The sequence below is a fragment of the Ranitomeya variabilis genome, chromosome 7 (genome assembly GCF_051348905.1).
Source record: "Ranitomeya variabilis isolate aRanVar5 chromosome 7, aRanVar5.hap1, whole genome shotgun sequence".
In the NCBI taxonomy this organism is placed as follows: domain Eukaryota; kingdom Metazoa; phylum Chordata; class Amphibia; order Anura; family Dendrobatidae; genus Ranitomeya; species Ranitomeya variabilis.
Window position 1 is genome coordinate 115,899,243 of NC_135238.1, and position 27,849 is coordinate 115,927,091.

Consider the following 27,849-nt stretch of genomic DNA (forward strand, 5'->3'; position numbering starts at 1 on the left):
AAGCGCCGTTTTGCCTCTGCCCCTGTGTTGCGTCAGCCTGATGTGAATCTGCCTTTTCAGGTTGAGGTTGACGCTTCGGAGATCGGAGCTGGGGCAGTGTTGTCGCAGAAAGGTTCCGACTGCTCCGTCATTAGGCCTTGTGCCTTCTTTTCTCGCAAATTTTCGCCCGCAGAGCGGAATTATGATGTTGGGAATCGGGAGCTTTTGGCCATGAAGTGGGCGTTTGAGGAGTGGCGCCATTGGCTCGAGGGGGCTAGGCATCAGGTGGTGGTATTGACTGACCACAAAAATTTGATTTATCTTGAGACTGCCAGACGCCTGAATCCTAGACAGGCGCGCTGGTCTTTATTTTTTTCTCGCTTTAATTTTGTGGTGTCATACCTACCGGGTTCTAAGAATGTTAAGGCAGATGCCCTTTCTAGGAGTTTTGACCCGGACTCTCCTGGTAATTCTGAACCCACAGGTATCCTTAGGGAGGGAGTAATTTTGTCGGCCGTTTCTCCTGATCTGCGGCGGTCCTTGCAAGAGTTTCAGGCGGATAGACCGGATCGTTGTCCGCCTGATAGACTGTTTGTTCCGGATGATTGGACCAGCAGAGTCATCTCTGAGGTACATTCTTCTGCATTGGCAGGTCATCCCGGAATTTTTGGTACCAGGGATTTGGTGGCAAGATCCTTCTGGTGGCCTTCCCTGTCACGAGATGTGCGAGTCTTTGTGCAGTCATGTGACGTTTGTGCTCGGGCCAAGTCTTGTAGTTCTCGGGCTAGCGGACTGCTGTTGCCCTTGCCTATTCCTAAGAGGCCTTGGACACACATCTCGATGGATTTTATTTCAGATCTGCCTGTTTCCCAGAAGATGTCTGTCATCTGGGTGGTCTGTGACCGTTTCTCTAAAATGGTCCATTTGGTTCCTCTGCCCAAGTTGCCTTCTTCTTCTGAGTTGGTTCCTCTGTTTTTTCAGAATGTTGTCCGATTGCACGGTATTCCTGAGAATATTGTTTCTGACAGAGGTACCCAATTTGTGTCTAGATTTTGGCGGGCATTCTGTGCTAGGATGGGCATAGATTTGTCTTTTTCATCTGCTTTTCACCCTCAGACTAATGGCCAGACCGAGCGGACTAATCAGACCCTGGAGACATATCTGAGGTGTTTTGTCTCTGCTGACCAGGATGATTGGGTTGCTTTTTTGCCATTGGCAGAGTTCGCCCTCAATAATCGGGCCAGCTCTTCCACCTTGGTGTCCCCGTTTTTCTGTAATTCGGGGTTTCACCCTCGATTTTCCTCCGGTCAGGTGGAATCCTCGGATTGTCCTGGAGTGGATGCGGTGGTGGAGAGATTGCATCACATCTGGGGGCAGGTTATGGACAATTTGAAGTTGTCCCAGGAGAAGACTCAGCGTTTTGCCAACCGTCATCGTCGTGTTGGTTCTCGGCTTTGTGTTGGAGATTTGGTGTGGTTGTCTTCTCGTTTTGTCCCTATGAGGGTCTCTTCTCCTAAGTTTAAACCTCGGTTCATCGGCCCTTATAGAATATTGGAGATTCTTAATCCTGTTTCTTTCCGTTTGGACCTCCCTGCGTCCTTTTCCATTCATAACGTTTTTCATCGGTCGTTATTGCGCAGGTATGAGGTACCTGTTGTACCTTCAGTTGAGCCTCCTGCTCCGGTGTTGGTTGAGGGTGAGTTGGAGTACGTTGTGGAGAAAATTTTGGACTCTCGTGTTTCCAGACGGAGACTCCAGTATCTGGTCAACTGGAAGGGTTACGGCCAGGAGGATAATTCTTGGGTCAATGCATCTGATGTTCATGCTTCTGATCTTGTTCGTGCCTTCCATAGGGCTCATCCTGGTCGCCCTGGTGGATCTGGTGAGGGTTCGGTGCCCCCTCCTTGAGGGGGGGGTACTGTTGTGAATTTGGATTCTGGGCTCCCCCGGTGGCCGCTTGTGGAATTGGACTTGTCATCCTCTTTCCTGTTTCACCTGGTTCCATCAGTAGTGGGTGTCGCTATTTAAGCTCATTTCTCTGGTGGTTTCTTGCCGGTCAACAATGTTATCTGATGCCTCTCAGTGCTTGTTCCTGCTTCTAGACAACTACTAGATAAGTTGGACTTTTGTCCATGTTTCGTTTTGCCTATTTGTTCCAGTTCACAGCTGAAGTTTTGTTACTGTGTCTGGAAAGCTCTCGTTGATCAGGGATTGCTACTCTGGCGTTATGAGTTAATGCCAGAGTTTAAGGTAATCTCTGGATGGTGTTTTGTTAGTGTTTTTCTGCTGACCATGAAAGTATACTATCTGTCTTCTGCTATCTAGTAAGCGGACCTCAAATTTGCTAAGACTATTTTCCTGCTGCGTTTGTTGTTTCATCTGAACTCACCGTCATTATATGTGGGGGGCTACTGTCTTCTTTGGAATATTTCTCTAGAGGTGAGCCAGGTCTTATATTTCCCTCTGCTAGCTATTTAGGTCTTAGGCCAGAGCTGGGCATCTAGCGATAAATAGGAAATGCTACCTGGCTATTTCTAGTTGCGCGGCAGGCTTAGTTCATGGTCAGTATAGTTCCATCTTCCGAGAGCTTGTCCCTCTATAGGCTTGCTATGATCTCTGCCTGCAGAGATCATGATACCATCCGATCTGAGATTACCTTGACGTTTGGTGGATGGGCTCACATTTTTGGCCAAATCTTGTGCTAAGCATCTCATGTGTTTTTTCATAGATTTCACAAGCCATTAAGCTATTCACATTTCATGTATCGCACATTTCCTTGCTTTAGTACGGTTGAGTTCAGCCATTGATCTATTTGCTATATAAGTCTTTTTTGGTTATACACCAGTTCAGACTAGATTGCTGTTCAGTCAGTTTACCTATATTTACTATGGACCATACCAGTATCTGTGATCCAGTACCCTGGGCTGTGGCTGACTTACACCAGTAAATAGGTAAAGAGACTGCAGCCTTGTGTCCTCTGTTTCTTACTACACCATCTTTATCTACTACACCAGGAGCCCTGGGGACCCAGCTTCACCTGTGGGAATCCATACCATCTTTGCTGCAGTGCCATCACCCCCAGAGGACCTCTTTAAGCAACATCGTTCATCACGAACATTCTTATTTCAAAAATCCCTTTTAAAGTCCTTTCCTTTAATTTGGACGCCCAGGCCTACGGACCGGGTCGCTGCCACCGTGACCACCCCTTTAACGACGCCCGCCCCACTGCCGAATACCCCTATGCCCTGGCTGGGCACTCCAAAGGAACACTATTTTCAGTATTGGACTGATGACTGGTCAATGCCTTGGGCTAGTGGCCCTTCTAGCTCTATGAGCTTGGGATACATGCCAAGATGTTAGGATGGAAAGAGCCTCTGCAGCCTCCATATAGCCATAGATATTTTAGTCCTTACTGCCATTACAGTAATTAAAACTGTCCATTCACATAAAGGCCCTGATTTATCAATACCGACATTGGTTGAGGCTCATGTTTCTAAATGTACCAGGATGCGCCTCCATGCGACTTGCCACAAATCATACTCCAGGAAGTGATTAAAGTAAGATTTGTGATACAATGTACACCACATGTCAACATGAATTAATTAAACAAACAGGTGTCATCATGCACCCTTGTTCTGACAAGCATTTTGGGGGAGTTTGCCAAAACAAAAGTTGCAAAATCTTTGCATAACTCTGTTTTCGTGATTACCGCAGAAACAGGTGTAATCACTTTGATAAATTGGGGTTTAAGTGATATCAGTCAAAGGGAAACTTAATTTTATGGGAATATTCCTTTCATAGAAGGATATTGAATTTTTCATGTAACAAATCAGTTGAAAAATTCAAACATGGACAATTTTATTAAAATAAGCATAAGATTGGCTGGCTAAAACAGTTCTCTCACCTTTAATATAACCTGCATGCCTACCTTCAGCTGTAAAGCCTGTAAATGTTACTGCATCTAAACATGGCCATTCATATTAGTTAGAATTAGGTTGATGCTAAAACATTTGGTGAACAAAATATTTTGTACACATAGGCCATTTTCCACATTGGGGAATGATACAATTTCTGAGAATGTACTAGGCACATTATTTCATGGTCAGATCTTTGTAGACTGTCGTATGAAAACATTAAACACTGCTGACTTCTTTTCCGATGATAACTTTGTGTTTTGGTTGACCAGAACTATCATCTGTTGTTAAAATTTACCTGATGATTGCTTATTAAGGCCTTCATGACCCAGCCTATTTTGACCTTAATGACCTGGCCATTTTTTACAATTCTGACCAGTGTCCCTTTATGAGGTAATAACTCAGGAACGCTTCAACAGATCCTAGCATTTCTGAGATTGTTTTTTGTGACATATTGGGCTTCATGTTAGTGGTAAATTTAGCTCGATAATTTTTGCGTTTATTTGTGAAAAAAATGGAAATTTGGCTAAAATTTTGCAATTTTCAAATTTTGAATTTTTATTCTGTTAACCCCTTTCTGACATCTGACATACTATCCCGACCATGGTACCGCTGAAAACGTCATCTTGTCCCGCAAAAAACAAGCCACCATACAGCATCATCAGCAAAAAATTAAAAAAGTTATAGTCCTGAGAATAAAGCAATACCAAAATAATTATTTTTTTCTATAAAATAGCTTTTATCGTATAAAAGCGCCAAAACATAAAAAAAGATATAAATGAGGTATCGCTGTAATCGTACTGACCCGAAGAATAAAACTGCTTTATCAATTTTACCAAACGCGGAACGGTATAAACGCCTCCCCCAAAAGAAATTCATGAATAGCTGGTTTTTGGTCATTCTGCCTCACAAAAATCGGAATAAAAAGTGATCAAAAAATGTCATGTGCCCGAAAATGTTACCAATAAAAACGTCAACTCGTCCCACAAAAAACAAGACCTCACATGACTATGTGGACTCAAATATGGAAAAATTATAGCTCTCAAAATGTGGTAATGCAAAAAATATTTTTTGCAATAAAAAGCGTATTTCAGTGTGTGACGGCTGCCAATCATAAAAATCCGCTAAATAACCCGCTATAAAAGTAAATCAAACCCCCCTTCATCACCCCCTTAGTTAGGGAAAAATAAAAAAATTAAAAAAAATGTATTTATTTCCATTTTCCCATTAGGGTTAGGGCTAGGGTTAGGGTTAGGGCTAGGGTTATTGCTAGGGTTAGGGTTAGGGCTAGGGTTATTGCTAGGGTTAGGGTTAGGGCTAGGGTTAGGGCTAGGGTTATTGCTAGGGTAAGGGCTAGGGTTAGGGTTAGGGTTAGGGCTATGGTTAGGGTTATTGCTAGGGTTAGGGCTAGGGTTAGGGCTAGGGTTGGGGCTAGGGTTAAGGCTACAGTTAGGATTGGAGCTAAAGTTAGGGTTAGGATTACATTTACGGTTGGGAATAGGGTTGGGATTAGGGTTAGGGGTGTGTCAGGGTTAGGGGTGTGATTAGGGTTACCGTTGGGATTAGGGTAAGGGGTGTGTTTGGATTAGGGTTTCAGTTATAATTGGGGGGTTTCCACTGTTTAGGCACATCAGGGGCTCTCCAAACGGGACATGGCATCCGATCTCAATTCCAGACAATTCTGCGTTGAAAAAGTAAAACAGTGCTCCTTCCCTTCAGAGCTCTCCCGTGTGCCCAAACAGGGGTTTACCCCAACATATGGGGTATCGGCGTACTCAGGACAAATTGGACAACATCTTTTGGGGTCCAATTTCTCCTGTTACCCTTGGGGAAATACAAAACTGGGGGCTAAAAAATAAGTTTTGTGGGAAAAAAAAGGATTTTTTATTTTCACGGCTCTGCGTTGTAAACTGTAGTGAAACACTTGGGGGTTCAAAGTTTTCACAACACATCTAGATAAGTTCCTTGGGGGGTCTAATTTCCAATATGGGGTCACTTGTGTGGGGTTTATACTGTTTAGGTACATCAGGGGCTCTGCAAATGCAACGTGACGCCTGCAGACCAATCCATCTAAGTCTGCAGTCCAAACGGCGCTCCTTCCCTTCCGAGCTCTGCCATGCGCCCAAACAGTCGTTTACCCCCACATATGGGGTATCAGCGTACACAGGACAAATTGGACAACGACCTTTGGGGTCCAATTTATCCTGTTACCCTTGTGAAAATACAAAACTGGGGGCTAAAAAATAATTTTTGTGAAAATAAAAATTATTTTTATTTTCACGGCTCTGCGTTATAAAGTGTAGTGAAACACTTGGGGGTTCAAAGTTCTCACAACACATCTAGATAAGTTCCTTGGGAGGTCTAGTTTCCAATTTGGGGTCACTTGTGGGGGGTTTCTACTGTTTGGGTACATCAGGGGCTCTGCAAATGCAACGTGACGCCTGCAGACCAATCCATTTAAGTCTGCATTCCAAATGGCGCTCCTTCCCTTCCGAGCTCTGTCATGCGCCCAAACAGTGGTTCCCCCCCACATATGGGGTATCAGCGTACTCAGGACAAATTGGACAACAACTTTTGGGGTCCAATTTATTATGTTACCCTTGTAAAATACAAAGCTGGGGGCTAAAAAATCATTTCTGTGAAAAAAAAGAGGGATTTTTATTTTCACGGCTCTGCGTTATAAACTGTAGTGAAACACTTGGGGGTTCAAAGTGCTCAACACACATCTAGATAAGTTCCATAAGGGGTCTACTTTCCAATATGGTGTCACTTGTGGGGGGTTTCAATGTTTAGGCACATCAGGGGCTCTCCAAACGCAACATGGCGTCCCATCTCAATTCCAGTCAATTTTGCATTGAAAAGTCAAATGGCGCTCCTTCCCTTCCGAGCTCTGCCCTGCGCCCAAACAATGGTTTACACCCACATATGGGGTATCGTCGTACTCAGGACAAATTGCACAACAACTTTTGTGGTCTAATTTCTTCTCTTACCCTTGGGAAAATAAAAAAATGGGGGTGAAAAGATCATTTTTGTGAAAAAATATGATTTTTTATTTTTACGGCTCTGCATTATAAACTTCTGTGAAGCACTTGTTGGGTCAAATTGCTCACCACACATCTAGATAAGTTCCTTAGGGGGTCTACTTTCCAAAATGGTGTCACTTGTGGGGGGTTTCAATGTTTAGGCACATCAGGGGCTCTCCAAACGCAACATGGCGTCCCATCTCAATTCCAGTCAATTTTGCATTGAAAAGTCAAATGGCGCTCCATCCCTTCCGAGCTCTGCCATGCGCCCAAACAGTGATTTACCCCCACATATGGGGTATCAGCGTACTCAGGACAAATTGTACAACAACTTTTGCGGTCCATTTTCTCCTGTTACCCTTGGTAAAATAAAACAAATTGGAGCTGAATTAAATTTTGTGTGAAAAAAAGTTAAATGTTCATTTTTATTTAAACATTTCAAAAATTCCTGTGAAACACCTGAAGGGTTAATAAATTTCTTGAATGTGGTTTTGAGCACCTTGAGGGGTGCAGTTTTTAGAATGGTGTCACACTTGGGTATTTTCTGTCATATAGACCCCTCAAAATGACTTCAAATGAGATGTGGTCCCTAAAAAAAAATGGTGTTGTAAAACTGAGAAATTTCTGGTCAACTTTTAACCCTTATAACTCCCTAAAAAAAAAAATTTGGTTCCAAAATTGTGCTGATATAAAGGAGACATGTGGAAAATGTTACTTATTAAGTATTTTGCGTGACATATGTCTGTGATTTAAGGGCATAAAAATTCAAAGTTGGAAAATTGCGAAATTTTCAAAATTTTCACCAAATATCCGTTTTTTTCACAAATAAACGCAAGTTATATCGAATAAATTTTACAACTATCATGAAGTAAAATATGTCACGAGAAAACAGTGTCAGAATCGCCAAGATCCGTTGAAGCGTTCCAGAGTTATAACCTCATAAAGGGACAGTGGTCAGAATTGTAAAAATTGGCCTGGTCATTAACGTGCAAACCACCCTTGGGGGTGAAGGGGTTAAACCAGAGAGTTATGTGACACAAAATAGTTAATAAATAACATTACCCACATGTCTACTTTACATCAGCACAATTTTGGAAACACTTTTTTTTTTTTATAGAAAGTTATAAGGGTTAAAATTTGACCAGCAATTTCTCATTTTTACCACAAAATCATTTTTTTAGGGACCACCTCACATTTGAAGCTAGTTTGATGGGTCTGCATGGCTGAAAATACCAAAAAATGACACCATTCTAAAAACTACACCCCTCAGGTTGCTCAAAACCACATTCAATAATTTTATTAACCCTTCATGTGCTTCACAGCAGCAGAAGAAACATGGAAGGAAAAAAATGAACATTTAACTTTTTAGTCACAAAAATTATCATTTAGCAACATTTTTTTTTTATTTTCCCATAGGTAAAAGGAGAAACTGAACCTTGAAAGTTATTGTACAAATTGTCCTGAGTATGCCGATACCCAATATGTGAGGGGAACCACTGTTTGGGAGCACGAAAGGGCTCGGAATGGAAGGAGCGCCGATTGACTTTTTGAATGAAAAATTGGCTCCAATCTTTAGCGGACACCATGTCGCGTTTGGAGAGCCCCTGTGTGCCTAAAGAATGGAGCTCCCCCATAAGTGATCCCGTTTTGGAAACTAGACCCCCTAAGGAACTTTTCTAGATACACAGTGAGCACTTTCAACCTCCAGGTACTTCACAAATTGATCCGTAACAATGAAAAAGTACTTTTTTTTCACAAAAAAATTATTTTAGCCTCAATTTTTTCATTTTCACATGGGCAACAGGATAAAATGTATACTAAAATTTGTTGGGCAATTTCTCCTGAGTACATAGATACCTCACATGTGGGGGTAAACTACTGTTTCGGTACACGGCAGGGCTCAGAAGGGAGGGATTTGACTTTTTGAATGAAAAATTAGATCCAATCGTTAGCGGACACCATGTCGCGTTTGGAGAGCCCCTGTGTGCCTAAACATTAGAGCTCCCCCACAAGTGACCCCATTTTGGAAACTAAACCTCCCAAAGAACTAATCTAGATGTGCGGTGAGTAGTGTTGAGCATTCCGATACCGCAAGTATCGGGTATCGGCCGATACTTGCGGGTATCGGAATTCCGATACTGAGATCCGATACTTTTGTGGTATCGGGTATCGGTATCGAAACAACATTAATGTAATAATGTGTAAAAGAGAGAATTAAAATAAAAAATATTGCTATACTCACCTCTCCGACGCAGCCTGGACCTCACGGAGGGAACCGGCAGCGTTCTTTGCTTAAAATTCGCGCGTTTACTTCCTTACGTGATGTCCCGGCTTGTGATTGGTCGCGTGCCGCCCATGTGGCCGCAACGCGACCAATCACAGCAAGCCGTGACGTAATTTCAGGTCCTTCAGGATTTTAAAATTACGTTCTGGCTTGTGATTGGTCGCGTCGCGGACACATGGGCGACGCGACCAATCACAAGCCGTGACTTAATTTTAAAATGCGCGCGTGTCCTGCCTCCCGTGACGTCCCGGCTTGTGATTGGTCGCGTCGCCCATGTGGCCGCGACGCGACCAATCACAGCAAGCCGTGACGTAATTTCAGGTCCTTCAGGATTTTAAAATTACGTTCTGGCTTGTGATTGGTCGCGTCGCGGCCACATGGGCGACGCGACCAATCACAAGCCGTGACGTCACGGGAGGCTGGACACGCGCTCATTTGAAATTACGTCTCGGCTTGCTGTGATTGGTCGCGTCGCGGCCACATGGGCGGCACGCGACCAATCACAAGCCGGGACTTCACGTAAGGAAGTAAACACGCAAATTTTAAGCAAAGAACGCTGCCGGTTCCCTCGGTGAGGTCCAGGCTGCGTCGGAGAGGTGAGTATAGCAATATTTTTTATTTTAATTCTTTCTTTTACACATTAATATGGATCCCAGGGCCTGAAGGAGAGTTTCCTCTCCTTCAGACCCTGGGAACCATCAGGGATACCGTCCGATACTTGAGTCCCATTGACTTGTATTGGTATCGGGTATCGGTATCGGATTGGATCCGATACTTTGCCGGTATCGGCCGATACTTTCCGATACCGATACTTTCAAGTATCGGACGGTATCGCTCAACACTAGCGGTGAGCACTTTGAACTCCCAAGTGCTTCACAGAAGTTTATAACGCAGAGCCGTAAAAATTAAAAAATATTTTTCTTTGCCCTCAATTTTTTTATTTTCCCAAGGGTAATAGGAGAAATTGGACCCCAAAAGTTGTTTTCCAGTTTCTCCTGAGTACGATGATACCCCATATGTGGGGGGAACTACTGTTTGGGCACACGTCGGGGCTCGGAAGGGAAGTGGTGATGTTTTGGAATGCAGACTTTGATGGAATGGTCTGCGGGCATCATGTTAGGTTTGCAGAGGCCCTGATGTGCCTAAACGGTAGAAGCCCCCCACAAGTGACCCCATTTTGGAAACTAGACCCCCAAGTAACTTATATAGATGTGTGGCGAGCACTTTGAACCCCAAGTGCTTCACAGAAGTTTATAACATAGAGCCGTGAAAATAAAAAAAATATTTTTCTTTCCTCAGAAATTATTTTTTAGCCCTCAATTTTTTATTCTCACAAGGGTAACAGGAGAAATTGGACCCCAAAAGTTGTTGTCCAGTTTGTCCTGAGTATACTGATACCCCATATATATATGGGGGGAAACCACTGTTTGGGCACACGTCGGGGCTCGGAAGGGAAGTAGTGACGTTTTGGAATGCAGACTTTGATGGATTGGTCTGCAGTAGTGTTGAGCATTCCGATACCGCAAGTATCGGGTATCGGCCGATACTTGCGGTATCGGAATTCCGATACCAAGATCCGATACTTTTGTGGTATCAGGAATCGGAATCGGAAGTTTCCAGTGTATGGTTCCCAGGGTCTGAAGGAGCCTTCTTTGTTTAAAGACCGGCAGCCTTCTTTGTTTAAAATGAGCGCGTTCAGCACCTTCCATGACGTCACGGCTTCTGATTGGTCGCGTGCCGCTCATGTGACCGCCACACGACCAATCACAAGCCGCGACGTCATCCCTCAGGTCCTAAATTCCCTTCTAGGAATTTAGGACCTGAGGGATGACGTCACGGCTTGTGATTGGTTGCGTGAGCGGTCACATGGGCGGCCACGACCAATCACAAGCCGTGACGTCATCTAAGGCGCTGAACGCGCTCATTCTTAAGAAGGAAGGCTGCCGGAAAGAAGCAGGGCGCGTCCGAGGGTGAGTATATACCTAATAGGAATATACTCACCCTCGGCTTCTTTCCGGCAGCCTTCCTTCCTAAGAATGAGCGCGTTCAGGGCCTTAGATGACGTCACGGCTTGTGATTGGTCGCGGCTGCCCATGTGACCGCCATGCGACCAATCACAAGCCGTGACGTAATTCTCAGGTCCTAAATTCCAAGAATTAGGAATTTAGGACCTGAGAATTACGTCACGGCTTGTGATTGGTCGCGTGGCGGTCACATGGGCGGCCGCGACCAATCAGAAGCCGTGACGTCATGGAAGGCCCTGAACGAGCTCATTTTAAGCAAAGAAGGCTGCCCGTTACCAGCGGTAAGGTCCAGGCTGCGTCGGAGAGGTGAGTATATCAATATTTTTTATTTTAATTCTTTATTTTACACATTCATATGGATCCCAGGGCCTGAAGGAGAGTTTCCTCTCCTTCAGACCCTGGGAACCATCAGGGATACCTTCCGATACTTGAGTCCCATTGACTTGTATTGGTATCGGGTATCGGTATCGGATCAGAACCAATACTTTGCCGGTATCGGCCGATACTTTCCGATACCGATACTTTCAAGTATCGGACGGTATCGCTCAACAGTAGTCTGCAGGCTTCATGTTACGTTTGCAGAGCCCCTGATGTGCCTAAACAGTAGAAACCCCCATCAATGACCCCATTTTGGAAACTAGACCCCCAAGGAAGTTATCTAGATATGTGGTGAGCATTTTGGACGCCCAAGTACTTCACAGAAGTTTGATGCAGAGCCGTGAAATAAAAAAAAATTCCCCCAAAATAATTTTTAGCCCCCATTTTTTATTTTCCCAAGGGTTACAGGAGAAATTAGACCCCCAAAGTTGTGCAATTTTTCCTGAGTACGCTTGTGCCCCATATGTTTGGGTAAACCACTGTTTGGGCGCATGTCTGGGCTCGGAAGAGAGGGAGCACCATTTGACTTTTTGAAAGCAAGATTGGCTGGAATCAATGCTGGCGCCATGTCGAGTTTTGATACCCCTGATGTGCCTAAACAGTGGAAACTCCTCAATTCTAACTCCAACACTAAACCCAACACACCCCTAACCCTAATCCCAACTCTAGCCATAACTCTAATCACAACCCTAACCCCAACGCATCCTTAACCCTAATCCCAACCCTAACCCCAACACACTCCTAACCCTTATCCCAACCCTTACCATAACCCTAACCACAAGCCTAACCCTGACCCCAACACACCACTAACCCTAATCTTAACCCTATTTCCAACTCTAACCCTAATTCCAACCCTAACTCTAATTCCAACCCTAACCCTAAGGCTATGTGCCCACATTGCGGATTCGAGTGAGGATTTTTCCACACCATTTTTGAAAAATCCGCAGGTAAAAGGCACTGCATTTTACTTGTGGATTTACTGCAGATTTTCCAGTGTTTTTTGTGCGGATTTCACCTGTGGATTCCTATTGAGGAATAGGTGTAAAACTCTGCGGAATCCGCACAAAGAATTGACATGCTGCCGAAAATACAACGCAGCATTTCCGCGCTGTATTTTTCGCACCATGGGCACAGTGGATTTGGTTTTCCATAGGTTTACATGGTACTGTAAATGTGATGGAAAACTGCTACGAATCTGCAGCGGCCAATCCACTGCGGATCCGCAGCCAAATCCGCACTGTGTGCACATAGCCTAATTCTAACCCTAACCCTAATGTTAACCCTAACCCTAATTGCAACCCTAACCCTAATTCTAAACCAAACCCTAATTGTAATCCTAACCCTAATTGCAACCCTAACCCTAATTCTAACCCTAATTGCAACCCTAACCCTAATTGCCACCCTAACCCTAATTGCAACTCTAATTCTAACCCTAACCCTAATTGCAACCCTAACCCTAATTGCAACCCTAACCCTAATTGCAACCCTAACACTAATTGAAATTCTAACCCTAGTTATAACCCTAACCCTAGTGGAAAAATAAAAGTAAATATATTTTCTTTATTTCATTATTTTCCCTACTTATGGGGGTGTTAAAGGGGGGGTTATTTACTAATTTTATTTTTAATTTTTGATCACTGTGATAGGTTCTATCACAGTGATCAAAATGTAACTGGAATGAATCTGCTGGCTGGCAGATTCGGTGGATGCACTGTGCATGCGCTGGCCATTTTGGAAGATGGCAGTGCCTATGGAGAAGACAGGCAGACACTGGGAGGGACACCGGAGCTCGGTAAGAATGAGGGGTGGGATCGGACCACGGGGGGTGAGATCGGACTGCGGGGGGGAGCGGATGGGAGGACAGCGGGAAGCGGAGGACAGCAGAAGACAGGATGGAGGATGGAGAAGAGGAGATCGGTGGTGGTGGTGGGGGCAGATCATGGTCTCCAGCCATGGCCGATGATATTGCAGCATCGGCCATGGCTGGATTGTAATATTTCACCAATTTTCATTGGTGAAATATTACAATTGCTCTGATTGAAAGTGAAAGTGATACAGTCACTTTCAACAGCCAATCGGAGCTATTGTAGCCACGGGGGGCGAAGCCACCCCCCTGGGCTGAAGTACCACTCCCCCTGTCCCTGCAGGTAAGGTGAAATTACAGTTAACCCTTTCACCCGACCTGCAGGAACGCTATCATTCTGTGATGGAGCATATGCGTCACAGGTCGGATTGGCACCAACTTTCATGATACATACGCTGTGTCACAGGTCGGGAAGGGGTTAAGATTAAAATAGCCATTTTCATCAATGTAATTCTTATGGGCACCTAAAATTATGCTAAATGATGGGTATATCACGTCATGACCAGGTGTCAGTTCCCACATCATGACGTGCTATACCCATCATGACTTTAAACTGTCACTGTGTGAAAGCAGTCTCTGACAGCTAATCGACCCAGCTTTAGATGCGAGTACCCATTTCAGAGGTTTCCGCTCTCTGATCACTAGAAAGTGATGAAATATTACCACTTCCCTGCACAATCACAGCAGGGAGGTCAACACATCTGATACCTGAGCTCCTGCTGTAACAGCCATTGCAGGTGCCCACACCACCCCTGACTGATTAACCCTGCAGATGCTTCGAATGATAGAAATTGCGGCATTTGAAAGGTTTTTAGAGGGAGGGGGCTCCATCTCTCACATTCATCAGCACCCTTCGACAAAATCACGGGAAGCCAATAGTTACCATGTCATGTGGAGGTCAAACAATGCCATAGGCAGGATCTACCAAGCGGCCTACCAGTGAAATCTGACAGGTTTTCATGCATTGCAGTAAATCTCTATTGCAATGCATTTTTAAGTGGAAATCTGGCCTTCTGATTTGCCACTGAAACACAATTTTATCACAAACAACTTGGATTAGCTAATTGGCCCTTGTGGCTGCACACAAATGTTAGGCCTAATGATTTTTAAGTGAAAATCTGGCCTTCTGCTTTGTCTCCGAAACAAAATTTTATCACAAACAATTTGGAGTAGCTAATTGGCCCTCCAGGCTGCAACTCAATATTAGTCCTAATGATGATACCACTGATAACACCGTGAGAATTTTCTCACAGCTAGCACCTTGAGAATTTAATGCCAAATGTCATTGAGATTGATTATGGCATTGGACAGTATGGATTATCTTCACATTGTACAGATGAGGGATATGGTTGTTTAGTATTCTTGTTTCTTTACAGGGGACAAGAGCCCATGGGTGGTTCAATGAACTACGGTAATCTCAATCAGATCAGAGCTAGCACAGTGAGAATTTTCTGAAGGTGCTAGCTAGGATCTCATTGAGGTCACTGCAGTTCATCAGGCTGCTCACAATGAGCTGCACCTGGGAACCGCAGCTTCAGTGACCAGCGGTAGCCTCTATGATGTCTCCACTCGTCACTGTAGCTTTGCTCTCTGCATCTCATTGTTTCCAGGATTTCAGCATGAATGGTGGAATCATGCCACCATTCAGTTTGAAATCCAGATGAAGCAGAAATGGATTATGGTGTGAGACACATATATGGATTATCTTCTTGTCGGACAAGTGAGGAATATGGTTATCTATTATTTTAGGTCTTTTACTTTTGACAAGGACTTCAATGGATTTTAGGCGTAAAGGTGAGTACGAACTGTACCGCTTTTTCCCTGGTGTTGGTATGTGTCACGCTGATGACACATGGATGGAAAAAACTAACATGTTTGCGTGTTTCTCACACAGACACACTTTTTGCATTTGATCTAAATAGTGTCGCATGAGATTTAAACATTGAACACAAACACACTTCAGATTATCTGTCTGTGCGAACATGGTGCATGATGTTTGATGTTACGATGTAGCAATCACTGTTAAACCATTTCATTCACAATCTTCGTCCTGTATAAATACTTATCTGACATCGATCGCTAGTCGTGCAATTCTTATCACATCATTCATTGTTTAAGCAAATATCTGCTGGTCTAAATGAAGCATTAATATAGTAAAGATAGTAAGGATTGTGTAAAGAAGGTCTCCTAAGCATCCATTTTATGTTCTAGTCACAGTTTGTGACATTAGTTATCCAGTGAAATGACAATTTATTGTTGAAAATTTGAAGTAAAAAAGTCTTGAACTTTTAATGACACTTAATATAACTTACAGTATACTGCTATTCCTAAAAAGTGTGTATGTGAAACTAAGCATGTCTCAGCTTAAGAAAACAATCTGCATTGCTTGTTTAAGTGAGAATAAATAAGGAAGTTGTCTCGGCTCATGGGATTACTCCGCTAACACAAACATGGAAAAAAATGACTCATTAAAATCCGCTGGGTTTTAGCAGTGAAAGAAACATTCGAGTGGCCATCAAAAACCCAGGAAAGTTTCTGTCTCTGGTGTTATAAATCTGCATATACTGTAAATGTGGTGTATCAAGAGCGCATTTCTGGTTTAAGCCGTTACATGTGGGTTTCCTTTTTCCTTATTCACAGATGTTTGTAATGATATTCCATGAAATAACTGTGGTAGAGATATAGTGGTGCTAGTGTCTGGGGAGCTCTTTCAAAATGCCCGCATAATAAATTTTTAAGGTTTTGTATTTAACCACAGCACAAATCAAGGGAACTATGCTGCTTGCCCTAACCGGCAAAGCTGGCATACAACACAGAAACCTCCACAACGTCCTTGTCAGTATTCGAAGAAATGGCAAGTCTCAAACCATTGTAAGTTGCCCTTACCCACAGGTTATGCAACACAAAATGAAAGAAAACTACAACACTATAAATAGGAGTATTAGTAGATTCACAGCCATGCATATATGAGCACAGATCGTATCGTGACAACGTTACAAAAGCAATACTGTGCAACACAAGAGCTACTTTATGATAATAAACAAATCATGTAGGTAGGAAGAAGAAGACAGTCTATACATATTCCTTTATTGTGATCTTCATATGTGAACCAGAATTCTTCTGAAACATCATTAAGGGGGTTTTCAACTACTCGGACAACCCCATCTCAATCAGCATGTTTCCTTCCAGTAAAATTTCTCCACTGCTGGCTCCATTCCAGCAGTGTTGGCACTCGATGTCATGCGATCCATGCAACCAATCAGAGCTGGCTTCACTCTCCCCACCTTCACATATATCAGACTTCAAGAGGAACTAAGGGGCCAGACGCAGCTTTCACTTACTCTTGATGTCTGACTGAAAAAGGGTTGTCTAAGTAGTGATTAATAGTTCTAAAGACTAGTGAAAAAAAGGGGCATTTAATTAATTTCTGTCACAATTCCACCACTCACAGGGTCCTATGGATGCTGTGAATGACAACTCTGCCACCCTATAGGAACCAGGGCTGGCTGAGCAGTCTGTATTGCTAGTAACAGCTCTGCCACCCAATCTGAGGCAGAGATGTGAGTATTGTGATTGACAGCTCAGCCTTCCTATCTGGCTGGGTCTGCAGGATCTCATTCAGGAATCAGCCATTCTGGATAATTACAGGACTGTTTAGCACTCTGACAAATGTCAGACCATTGACAATTGTAGCTTTGCCCAAGTGGTGTGTGTGTTTACTCTGAATTGTATCCTGATTTCCTTTGACAACCTTGGATTTACCTATCACCATCCATTTAGCTTACTCCTTTGTCTTAATAAAGGGGTACTGATACTCTGACGGAGGAGGAGGAGGAGGAGGAGGAGGAGGAGTCATGGGAAAAAAACGGATCCATTTTTTTCCGGATTTGCCGGATTGTGCCTGAAACAAAAAACCTGATGTGTGAAAGCAGCCTTAGAAGTGGCAAAGATGGACATACTAAAGCAGGGAAAAGTAAAGGAAGCCTGTCACTAGAGAGTGGGAGCAGCTGCGATCACTTCCTGGCACTCCGATGGACAGCCTGCTATGCAGCATGTGTATCTATTGTAGGCTGTCAATCAATGTCCAGAGGAATGATTAAACAGAGCTCACCAATGACTGGAAGCGAGCGACTAAAGGGAGAAAACAACTTCCCCCTTTCTCCCTGTAGCCGTGATTCTAGTATGCAATCTATGAAGAGTGTACACATTATTACCTCTGAATCTGCAGGTATATAGTGTTTCTCTATGATGAAGGTTCCTTTAAATGACATGTATCACTTAAATGTGTTCTAAGTAAAGCTACATACTGAAGTGTAATTGTATAGTTTTTATTTATTTATTTATTTTTTTTGTACATAATGTTGTGGGCACTCATCTTGACAAGGCTATTATGTCAACGTTCTTTGCACATGTTTTGTGGTTTCTGCGGATGAGGTGTGATTACGTGATACCAGCCTCCATCTTTATAAGAGAGATCTTACCTTTCACTGTAACCCTGCCTTTTATCACTTTAAGATATTATATTGATCTACATAGAAAAAGAAATGTCAGTCTATTGTGAAAATCACAACAGAGTGAAGAAAAACAAAAACACCTTTTGCAAGAACATACAGTTTGTAAGGCAAAATTTGGAAAAGGGTCCTTTTTAAATGATTCCTGTATTTTTTTCTTATTCTTTTCTTTTACATTGATCCTATTTTGTTTTATGTTAGACATAAAACCAAGAAATCCAGTATATAAAGACATTTTTGTACATGTTCCAAGAAATCAGCAACCAGCTCCCTTTCTTTCTATCAAAAGTTATTCCCAACTCAACGTTATAGCCCATCTACACGATAGGTGATAATTTGGTGATTCTTGGGATTTCCACTACTTGGCCTCACTCCCAGCTATCTAAACAAGTCCTAAAGGCAATGACCACCACATTATTTCAATCGGGAATTGGTGGGGATCCCAGTGGTGGAAGCCCCAGTGATCAGAAAATGTTGACGTATGTTGTGGAGAGGTGATGCAGAGTTGAGAAGCTCTGCCTATTTGCTAACACACTCGCAGCCATTCTCTCGCATAAAATAAAAAGGAACTCAGGCCTGTGTTCTGTGCTAGAATCCGAAAAGACTTTGTTTCAGAAAGGTTTTTTTTGTTCTCCTTTATCATTCATTTCTATATTTAGTATTCCTTTAAACAACATGTCATTTTCTGATGATAGATTCCCTTTAAGCAGCACTGGAAAGTTTAGTACAGAAAATACCACTGTAATTAAGTTCTGATGTCTGAACCACGTCCAAATAACGACTTGTAAGTAAACAGTCCTTAGGGCAGACTTTATTATAACATTTCTTGTTTTCATGCTTCATTTACTTTGGATTATTTTCAAGACAGAACATAAAACATCCAAAAATGGTTGAACCGCACCACATCAGACTCATGAGTTGGTGCAATCCATTGATATCACATGATGATCGCATCCCCCATTCCTTCGGATGGGTAGTAATTAGCCTAGTTGGGAAACCTTTCAACCTCCACCCATATGCTAACCCAGCACCCTTAGCCTTTCAGCAACCAAAAATGGAGGCGATCAGCAGGAAATTAACCCCGTTCTTGGCTAGAGCACCACAAATCTGTTGTTTTGTCTGAATCATGTAAAAAGCTTACTGTATCTTTACTTTTGCTATTCATTCCTATAGCATATTAATTGACACAATATATTGGTTACTGAGTATGTCTCACACATTTTTCCCAAAGTTACCCCCTTGGCTGGAATACACAGGCACTCACATATTCCAAAACTATTAAACAGTTCTGAAATAGATTTGAAGAGTGAACAGCCGCAGCATACATTCTTTTATAGGTGCAATATGCGTCAGTATTCTGCTGCATTTTGCTTAGTATCTGCTAAATATTCCAGTGAATTGAACTGTGTTGCAGTTCCCTCCACAACCAGTGGGCAGTACCATCCCAGTGCAGGGTAAACCTATGAGGGCGCCTCTAGCCCCTTAATCTCAGAATGGAGGGTCTTGGCAGTCAAGCCTTAGCTGATTTGATGTGATTCCATACTTTAGTGATGGTAAGAAGGATCCGATGTGATCTTAGAAGCCTTCTTTTCCCTACTTTAAATTGAGTTTGGATTTACAGTTTGTAGATGACTTTATTGCATTATACGGTACATAGATAATTTTGTCTACTCTTTCTGCAGAACATGTGACCATGACACAAAATAATAAACAGAAAAAAAAAAACATTTTGACATCATAATCACTAATTATGTGACTCTTACAAAGTACCTACCTTTGTTTTTGGCTCAAGAATTTTCACACCATATATTGATATTTGAAGTTCAACCTTTGGAGTTTTTTGACCTTCAGATTTCTTTATATGTCTTGCAAACTTAAAAAAAAAGGAAAATTAATTTGTTTCTGCTAATTTTAAAATAGTAAACTGCCTAAATTAGTGAAATATAGTTATACTATTTCTAGGACTTTAAGTAGAAATATAATATGCCACTAAAAGAAAGCAGAAAAATGGAGCAGCATATAAGGTAAATGTTAAAACCCAGCGCTTTAGCACCACCTACTGGTCCATTTTTTATATTACTGATAAATGAACAAAATATTCTGTGCAGTCTCTTGTTGATTTAGGGTTAGCTGTAGGGGAAAATTGTTGGAAGTGAACCACATGGGTTCTGAGAATCACTTGAGGGCAGGGCTGGATTTGGAGAAAGAATCCCTGTAATGCGCAGTGAAGGGAAAAACTCCAGTGCGGCACTTAGGTGAACACCTCAACTCAGCAACCATGGCAGCCAAAACATGTCAGGTTATACACATGAAAGGAACACAGGGCTGTGAAGTGAGAGGCTTCAGTAGGCAAAATGTAACACCCCAGGGAGCCGTTTGTTACAGTGGTATTGCCTTCCTCACGGGGAGGGTGATGCCATGCCTGGAAGAGACAAGGATCCCCTTAACAGGTAACATGTATATACAACACTGTTCTGACTACAGGCCAGCAGTGGGAGCTCTAGACCCAGTTTGAGGGTACCTTCCCTATATATTCTGGCTGGAGGAGAAGTTAGCAGGTCAGTCTGTAGGAGACAGTGAGGGGAGAAGGAGCACAGGAGGAGAGAGAAAGTGGAGTGGAGCTGCGACTGGGCTCCCTTCAGGTTCAAGCACAAAAACTGGAGGCCGGAAGTCCAAGGTTGTGGGGGAACTGTATGCCCTACAGCAGAAATCGGCGTACAGGAGATTCCAAGTCTCCTGGCCACAACTACACCTGAAGGCACAACTGCAGATTAGAGCCCGGAGTCACCACAAGAAGGGACACCTGTAAAAAGGCTCGAGTTGCCTGCTATGCGGATAGTGTCCACCTAAAGGGACAGAGTGAGAAAGGACCTTGTGTGAAGCCTCAGGCAGCAAGGGATTGAGAATACAGCGCAGTAGGGAAGGCTTCCAACCCCACCTGGCTAACGGGATTCTGAATCTCTTCCAGCCTGCCTGGATTCCAAATACCACCTGTAACCTGTACATGAATGTCATCAGTAAAAGGTAAAGAGATTGCAACATTGTGTCCTCCAATTCTTTTCTGCACTTTACCATCTATCATCCTTACCAACTGAAATGGGAGCCCTTGGGACTAAGCTTTACTTGTGGGGAGCTATACCACCTCTGCTGCAAAACCATCATCCCCAGTAGTCCCCTTTAAGCAGTGTTGGCCTTCCCTGGCCGAGTACCATAGGTGGCGTCATGAACACTACTACATTAAACTTTATTCCAATTTCCATTAATTCTCTTTTATTGGATGCCCCAGGGTCATGGACCTGGTCACCGCCGCCGTGACACATCCCTTTAAGAACCAGCCCAGTTCCGAATACCCGATGGTCTTAGCGGGTGCTCCATTTTGGCCTCACGAACAGGATGGTCCAACCCATTAAAATGGGTCTTGTTTGCCTAAGAGACTGTGCTTAACTGAGACATCATTGCACTGAAAATTGCTGCCATTATCGCAGCATGTGGCGCGCAGGAGGAAAAGGGCATGTTGTATTGGGTAGAGCTTGGAAGAACGGTGTGAAAACCATGACCGCCCCTCACGAATACTACTATGTGAGAGAAGTATGTCCATCAACTAGAGATCCGCCTCCTGGTCTGGGATGGCGGGAAGAAGAGGAACCGCCGAAGAAGACAAGCGTGGTACAGTGAAACTTTGGGAAACAACACTGACGAGGAAAAACCGGAAAGCAATATGGCGGGGAGCGGAGGACATGCATCAATACATGGGGTGGAGCAGGAGGACTCCCCCAGCCAACCCTTGGATGATCCTTCCCAGTCACCTGCGTTGGATCCAGAACTGCTCAGTTTGGAAGTGGAGGCACTTACCCGGCAGATCGTGAGACTGCAGCTGGAGGCAGTGACCGGATGGAAAGAGGCCTTTCTGGGGAATCTTACCAGGCGACCGCCAGGAATCTCATCCGGCCTGGAGCAGGGAAGATGGTCCGGCACCCTGGAGGAGAAGGTAACGGGTGGGGCCCTGACCCCGGTGGCGGAAGACCCAGTGGTTAGGCCTGTATCACCCCCACCGCTATACATCGCCCCGATCAGGGTTTTGAGTCTCTCAGTGAATTGACACCATACACCAAGAGTGCACCGGCATCAATTCCCGCTGCAACCCCTGCGCTAGATGACACCCTGGTAGATCCCTTACCGGTCCCGCCGACTCAAAGACCCGGAGCAGTAATCCATCAACTTCACTGGGATCAAGGGGACAGCCTCCTTGACTGAATGACCACCCCATTAGTTCCAACCAGTGGGCCCCTGGTTAAATACACTGAACCCATAATGTTTACAGGAGGACCCATAGGGGCAGACATGATAGAGCTCCAGGGGGAAATCCCCATCATGACCTGGTGGGAGCACTGCAGACGGCGAAAAGAGCAGGAGAGACAGCAATCCCTGGCCCGGCAGACAGCATATGAGGAAAGAAACCTACAAGCAAAGGCCTGAACCCCAAAAATCCCTGCGGCAGACAAGGCACTACAACAACAGGGAGAAGTGGTTGCCTTTAATCAGAAGAGAGGCTGGGGCTTTATTAAAAAGTCGGGAATGATAAATGAAATCTTTGTCAAACGGAGAGACATAGAGTCCCACCTAAATGGAGGGTCACCCTGGTACGGGATCTCACATCTTGTTGAGCCACTTGAATGCTGTTTGCACCTATACATGCTTGCACTACCTCAATTCCAGAATATTGTTGACTTTGTTACACTTTACTAGGGAGAAGTGTCAGCAGATAAATATTTCAACTTACTAGAAAAAGTTAACCCGTAAAAGAGAATTGTAATTCATACAGTACAGACCAAAAGTTTGGACACACCTTCTCATTTAAAGATTTTTCTGTATTTTCATGACTATGAAAATTGTACATTCACACTGAAGGCATCAAAACTATGAATTAACACATGTGGAATTATATACTTAACAAAAAAGTGTGAAACATCTGAAATTATGTCTTATATTCTAGGTTCTTCAAAGTAGCCACCTTTTGCTTTGATCACTGCTTTGCACACTCTTGGCATCTTGATGAGCTTCAAGAGGTAGTCACCGGGAATGGTCTTCCAACAATCTTGAAGGAGTTCCCAGAGATGCTTAACACTTGTTGGCCCTTTTGCCTTCACTCGGCGGTCCAGCTCACCCCCAACCATCTCGATTGGGATCAGGTCTGGTGACTGTGGAGGTCAGGTCATCTGGCGTAGTACCCCATCACTCTCCTTCTTGGTCAAATAGCCCTTATACAGCCTGGAGGTGTGTTTGGGGTCATTGTCCTGTTGAAAAATAAATGATGGTCCAACTAAATGCAAATCGGATGATATAGCATGCCATTGCAAGATGCTGTGGTAGCCATGCTGGTTCAGTATGCCTTCAATTTTGAATAAATCCCCAACAGTGTCACCAGCAAAGCACCCCCACAGCATCACATCTCCTCCTCCACGCTTCACGATGGGAACCAGGCATGTAGAGTCCATCCGTTCACCTTTTCTGCGTCGCACAAAGACACGGTGGTTGGAACCAAAGATCTCAAATTTGGACTCATTAGACCAAAGCACAAATTTCCACTGGTCTAATGTCCTTTCCTTATGTTGTTTAGCCCAAACAAGTCTCTTCTGTTTGTTGCCTGTCCTTAGCAGTGGTTTCCTAGGAGCTATTTTACCATGAAGTCCTGCTGCACAAAGTCTCCTCTTAACAATTGTTGTAGAGATGTGTCTGCTGCTAGACATTGACCAGGTCCCTAATCTGAGCTGCTGTTAACCTGCGATTTCTGAGGCTGGTGACTCAGATAAACTTATCCTCAGAAGCAGAGGTGACTCTTGGTCTTCCTTTCCTGGGGCGGTCTTCATGTGAGCCAGTTTCTTTGTAGCGCTTGATGGTTTTTGCCACTGCACTTGGGGACACTTTCAAAGTTTTTCAAATTTTTTGGACTGACTGACCTTCATTTTTTAAAGTAATGATGGCCACACATTTTTCTTTACTTAGCTGCTTTTTTCTTGCCATAATACAAATTCTAACAGTCTATTCAGTAGGACTATCATCTGTGTATACACCAGACTTCTGCACAACACAACTGATGGTCCCAACCCCATTCATAAGGCAAGAAATCCCACTTATTAAATCTGACAGGGCACACCTGTGAAGTGAAAACCATTCCCGGTGACTACCTCTTGAAGCTCATCAAGAGAATGCCAAGAGTGTGCAAAGCAGTCATCAAAGCAAAAGGTGGCTACTTTGAAGAACCTAGAATATAAGACATAATTTCAGTTGTTTCACACTTTTTTGTTAAATATATAATTCCACATGTGTTAATTCATAGTTTTGATGCCTTCAGTGTGAATGTACAATTTTCATAGTCATGAAAATACAGAAAAATTATTAAATGAGAAGCTGTGTCCAAACTTGTGGTCTGTACTGTGTTTCAGTTTAATATATGAAAGAGTAATATTTTGTGTCGCAGAAAATTCTATTTTTAGAAAAGCTATTTTTCACCTTGTGTTATAGTTATTTGCAATGTTCAAAAAAGTAATGTCCCATAAAGGGAAGAAAGTTTATATAACTTGTTGGAATGCATTCCACAAAATATTTGGATGTCTCAATCCGTTTATTGTTTGTGTATTCCCAGTCCGGGAATACTGGATTTAACGGGGGGAATGTAACACCCAGGAAGCCGGTTGTCACAGTGATTATGCCTTCCTCACGGGGAGGGTGATGCCATGTCTGGAAGTGACAAGGATCCCCTTAACAGGTAACACGCACATACAACTCTGTTGTGAACTCTATTTTTGGGCTCCCTCTAGTGGTCACAAGCGTTACTGTGTAGTGTTGTCTTTCTACAGGTTGGACGGAGGCTTCAGTATTTGGTTAAGTGGAAGGGCTATGGTCAGGAGGATAATTCCTGGGTTGTCGCCTCTGATGTTCATGCGGCCGATTTGGTTCATGCCTTCCACACGGCTCATCCTGATCGCCCTGGGGGTCTTGATGAGGGTTCGGTGACCCCTCCTCAAGGGGGGGGGGTACTGTTGTGAACTCTATTTTTGGGCTCCCTCTAGTGGTCACAAGCGGTACTGTGTAGTATTGTCTTTCTACAGGTTGGCAGCATTAGCTGGTTCGTTATCCTTGGTTGGTTTCCTATTTAGCTCACCTGGATACTCAGTTCCTTGCCTGCTCTCAATGTATTCAGTGCTCTTCAGATTCCTTGTGACTACCTTGCTCCCAGTCTCTCCAAGACAAGCTAAGTTTTTGTTTGTTTATTTTTTGATTATCAGCATTCATCATGTTTCTTGTCCAGCTTGCTAAAATGTGATTTTCTCGCTTGCTGGTTGCTCTAGGGGACTGAGTTTCTCCCCCCACACCGTTAGTTGGTGCGGGGGTTCTTGAAATCTCAGTGTAGATATTTTGTAAGGGTTTTTTACTGACCGCACAGACCCCTTTTCTATTTTCTGCTATCTAGTATTAGTGGGCCTCATTTGCTGAATCTGCTTTCACCCCTGTGTATGTGCCTTCCTCTTACCTCACCGTTATTATTTGTTGGGGGCTTCTATATCTTTGGGGATTATTTCTCTGGAGGCAAGTGAGGCAAGTGAGGTCTTTCTTTCTCTCTAGGGGTAGTTAGTTCCTCAGGCTGGCTCGAGACGTCTAGGATTTTAGACACGTTCACCGGCTACCTTTAGTGTGTTGGATAGGTTCAGATTTGCGGTCAGTCCAGTTTACCACCTCTCTAGAGCTTGTCCTATGTTTTGTTACTTAGCTGGAGTATTTTGTGATCCTCAACCACTAAGGATCATAACAGTAGAGCAGGCCAAAAAGTGTTTAATGCATCGCAGAAGTGGGATAAAAAGAAGACCTGTGTACATTTTTTTTTTTCCTCCCGCTTTTCCTTTGCTGCAGTCTGTTTAGCTTCTTTCATCCCCTTGAACTCTGGGTGGTTTTGAGCTCAGCTGCAGACATGAATATTCAGACTCTGGCTTCTAGTGTGGATAATCTTGCTGCACAGGTGCAAAGTATTCAGGATTTTGTTATTCATAGCCCTATGTCTGAACCAAAAATACCCATCCCTGAGTTGTTTTCTGGAGATAGATCTAGATTTCTAAATTTTAAGAATAATTGTAAGTTATTTCTATCTCTGAGACCTCGTTTCTCTTGTAATTCCGCTCAGCAAGTTAAAATTGTTATCTCCTTGTTACGTGGCGACCCTCAAGATTGGGCTTTCTCTCTGGCGCCAGGAGATCCTGCATTGCTTAATGTAGATGCATTTTTTCTGGCTCTTGGACTGCTTTATGAGGAGCCTAATCTTGAGAATCAGGCAGAAAAAGCATTGCTGGCTATCTCTCAAGGTCAGGATGAAGCAGAGGTGTATTTTCAAAAATTTCGGAAATGGTCGGTGCTTACTCAATGGAATGAGTGTGCCCTGGCTTCAAATTTCAGAGGTCTTTCTGAGGCCGTTAAGAATGTTATGGTGGGGTTTCCCACCCCTACAAGTCTGAGTGATTCTATGGCTTTAGCCATTCAGGTTGATCGGCGTTTGCAGGAGCGCAAATCTGCTCATCCTTTGGCGGTATTTTCTGAACAGAGACCTGAGTCTATGCAATGTGACCGAACTCTGACCAGAATTGAGCAACAAAGTCATAGACGTCAAAATGGGTTGTGCTTTTACTGTGGTGATTCTACTCATGTTATCTCAGCATGCTCTAAACGCTTAAAAAAAATCGCTAAACCTGTCACCATTGGTACTATGCAGCCTAAATTTATTTTTTCGGTTACTTTGATTTGTTCTTTGTCGTCCTACCCGGTTATGGCTTTTGTGGATTCGGGTGCTGCCCTGAATCTGATGGATTTGTCGTTTGCCAGGCGCTGTGGTTTTGTCCTGGAGCCTTTGGAATTTCCCATTCCTCTGAGGGGAATTGATGCTACGCCATTGGCTGAGAATAAGCCTCAGTATTGGATGCAAATGACCATGTGCATGACTCCCGTACATCAGGAGGTGATTCGCTTTCTTGTTCTGCATAATTTGCATGATGTTGTCGTTTTGGGTCTGCCATGGCTGCAGGCTCATAATCCAGTTTTAGATTGGAAAGCTATGTCTGTGTCAAGTTGGGGTTGTCAGGGAATTCATGGCGATGCTCCGTTGGTGTCTATTGCTTCTTCCACTCCTTCTGAGGTCCCTGAGTTTTTGTCTGACTACCAGGATGTATTTGATGAGCCCAGGTCCAGTGCCCTGCCCCCTCATAGGGATTGTGACTGTGCTATAAATTTAATTCCTGGTAGTAAATTCCCTAAGGGACGACTTTTTAATCTGTCTATACCAGAGCATGCCGCGATGCGGAGTTATATAAAGGAGTCTTTGGAGAAGGGACATATTCGCCCATCCTCTTCCCCTCTTGGTGCAGGATTTTTTTTTGTGGCCAAGAAGGACGGTTCTTTGAGACCTTGTATAGATTATCATCTTCTGAATAAAATCACAGTCAAATTTAAGTATCCTTTACCACTATTGTCTGATTTGTTTGCTCGGATTAAGGGTGCCAGTTGGTTCACCAAGATAGATCTCCGTGGTGCGTATAACCTTGTGCGCATTAAGCAGGGAGATGAATGGAAAACAGCATTTAATACGCCTGAAGGCCATTTTGAGTACTTGGTGATGCCTTTTGGACTCTCTAATGCTCCTTCTGTGTTCCAGTCCTTCATGCATGACATCTTCCGAGAATATCTGGATAAATTTATGATTGTTTATCTGGATGACATTTTGGTCTTTTCTGATGATTGGGAGTCCCATGTGAAGCAGGTCAGGATGGTGTTTCAGGTCCTGCGTGCTAATGCTTTATTTGTAAAGGGCTCAAAATGCCTCTTCGGAGTAC

General features: G+C 43.6%; 1 protein-coding gene across 10 annotated transcripts in view; it reads right to left on the reverse strand.

The window, feature by feature from the left end:
* Nucleotides 1-27,849, reverse strand: part of GULP1 (GULP PTB domain containing engulfment adaptor 1) — a 1,809,167-nt gene that overhangs the window by 771,300 nt on the left and 1,010,018 nt on the right. For all 10 annotated transcript variants that reach the window (XM_077275671.1, XM_077275676.1, XM_077275674.1 and 7 more), the window contains one exon: nucleotides 19,752-19,850. In XM_077275671.1, coding sequence (XP_077131786.1) covers nucleotides 19,752-19,850 — 99 coding nt within the window. The remainder of the gene's footprint in view (nucleotides 1-19,751; nucleotides 19,851-27,849) is intronic.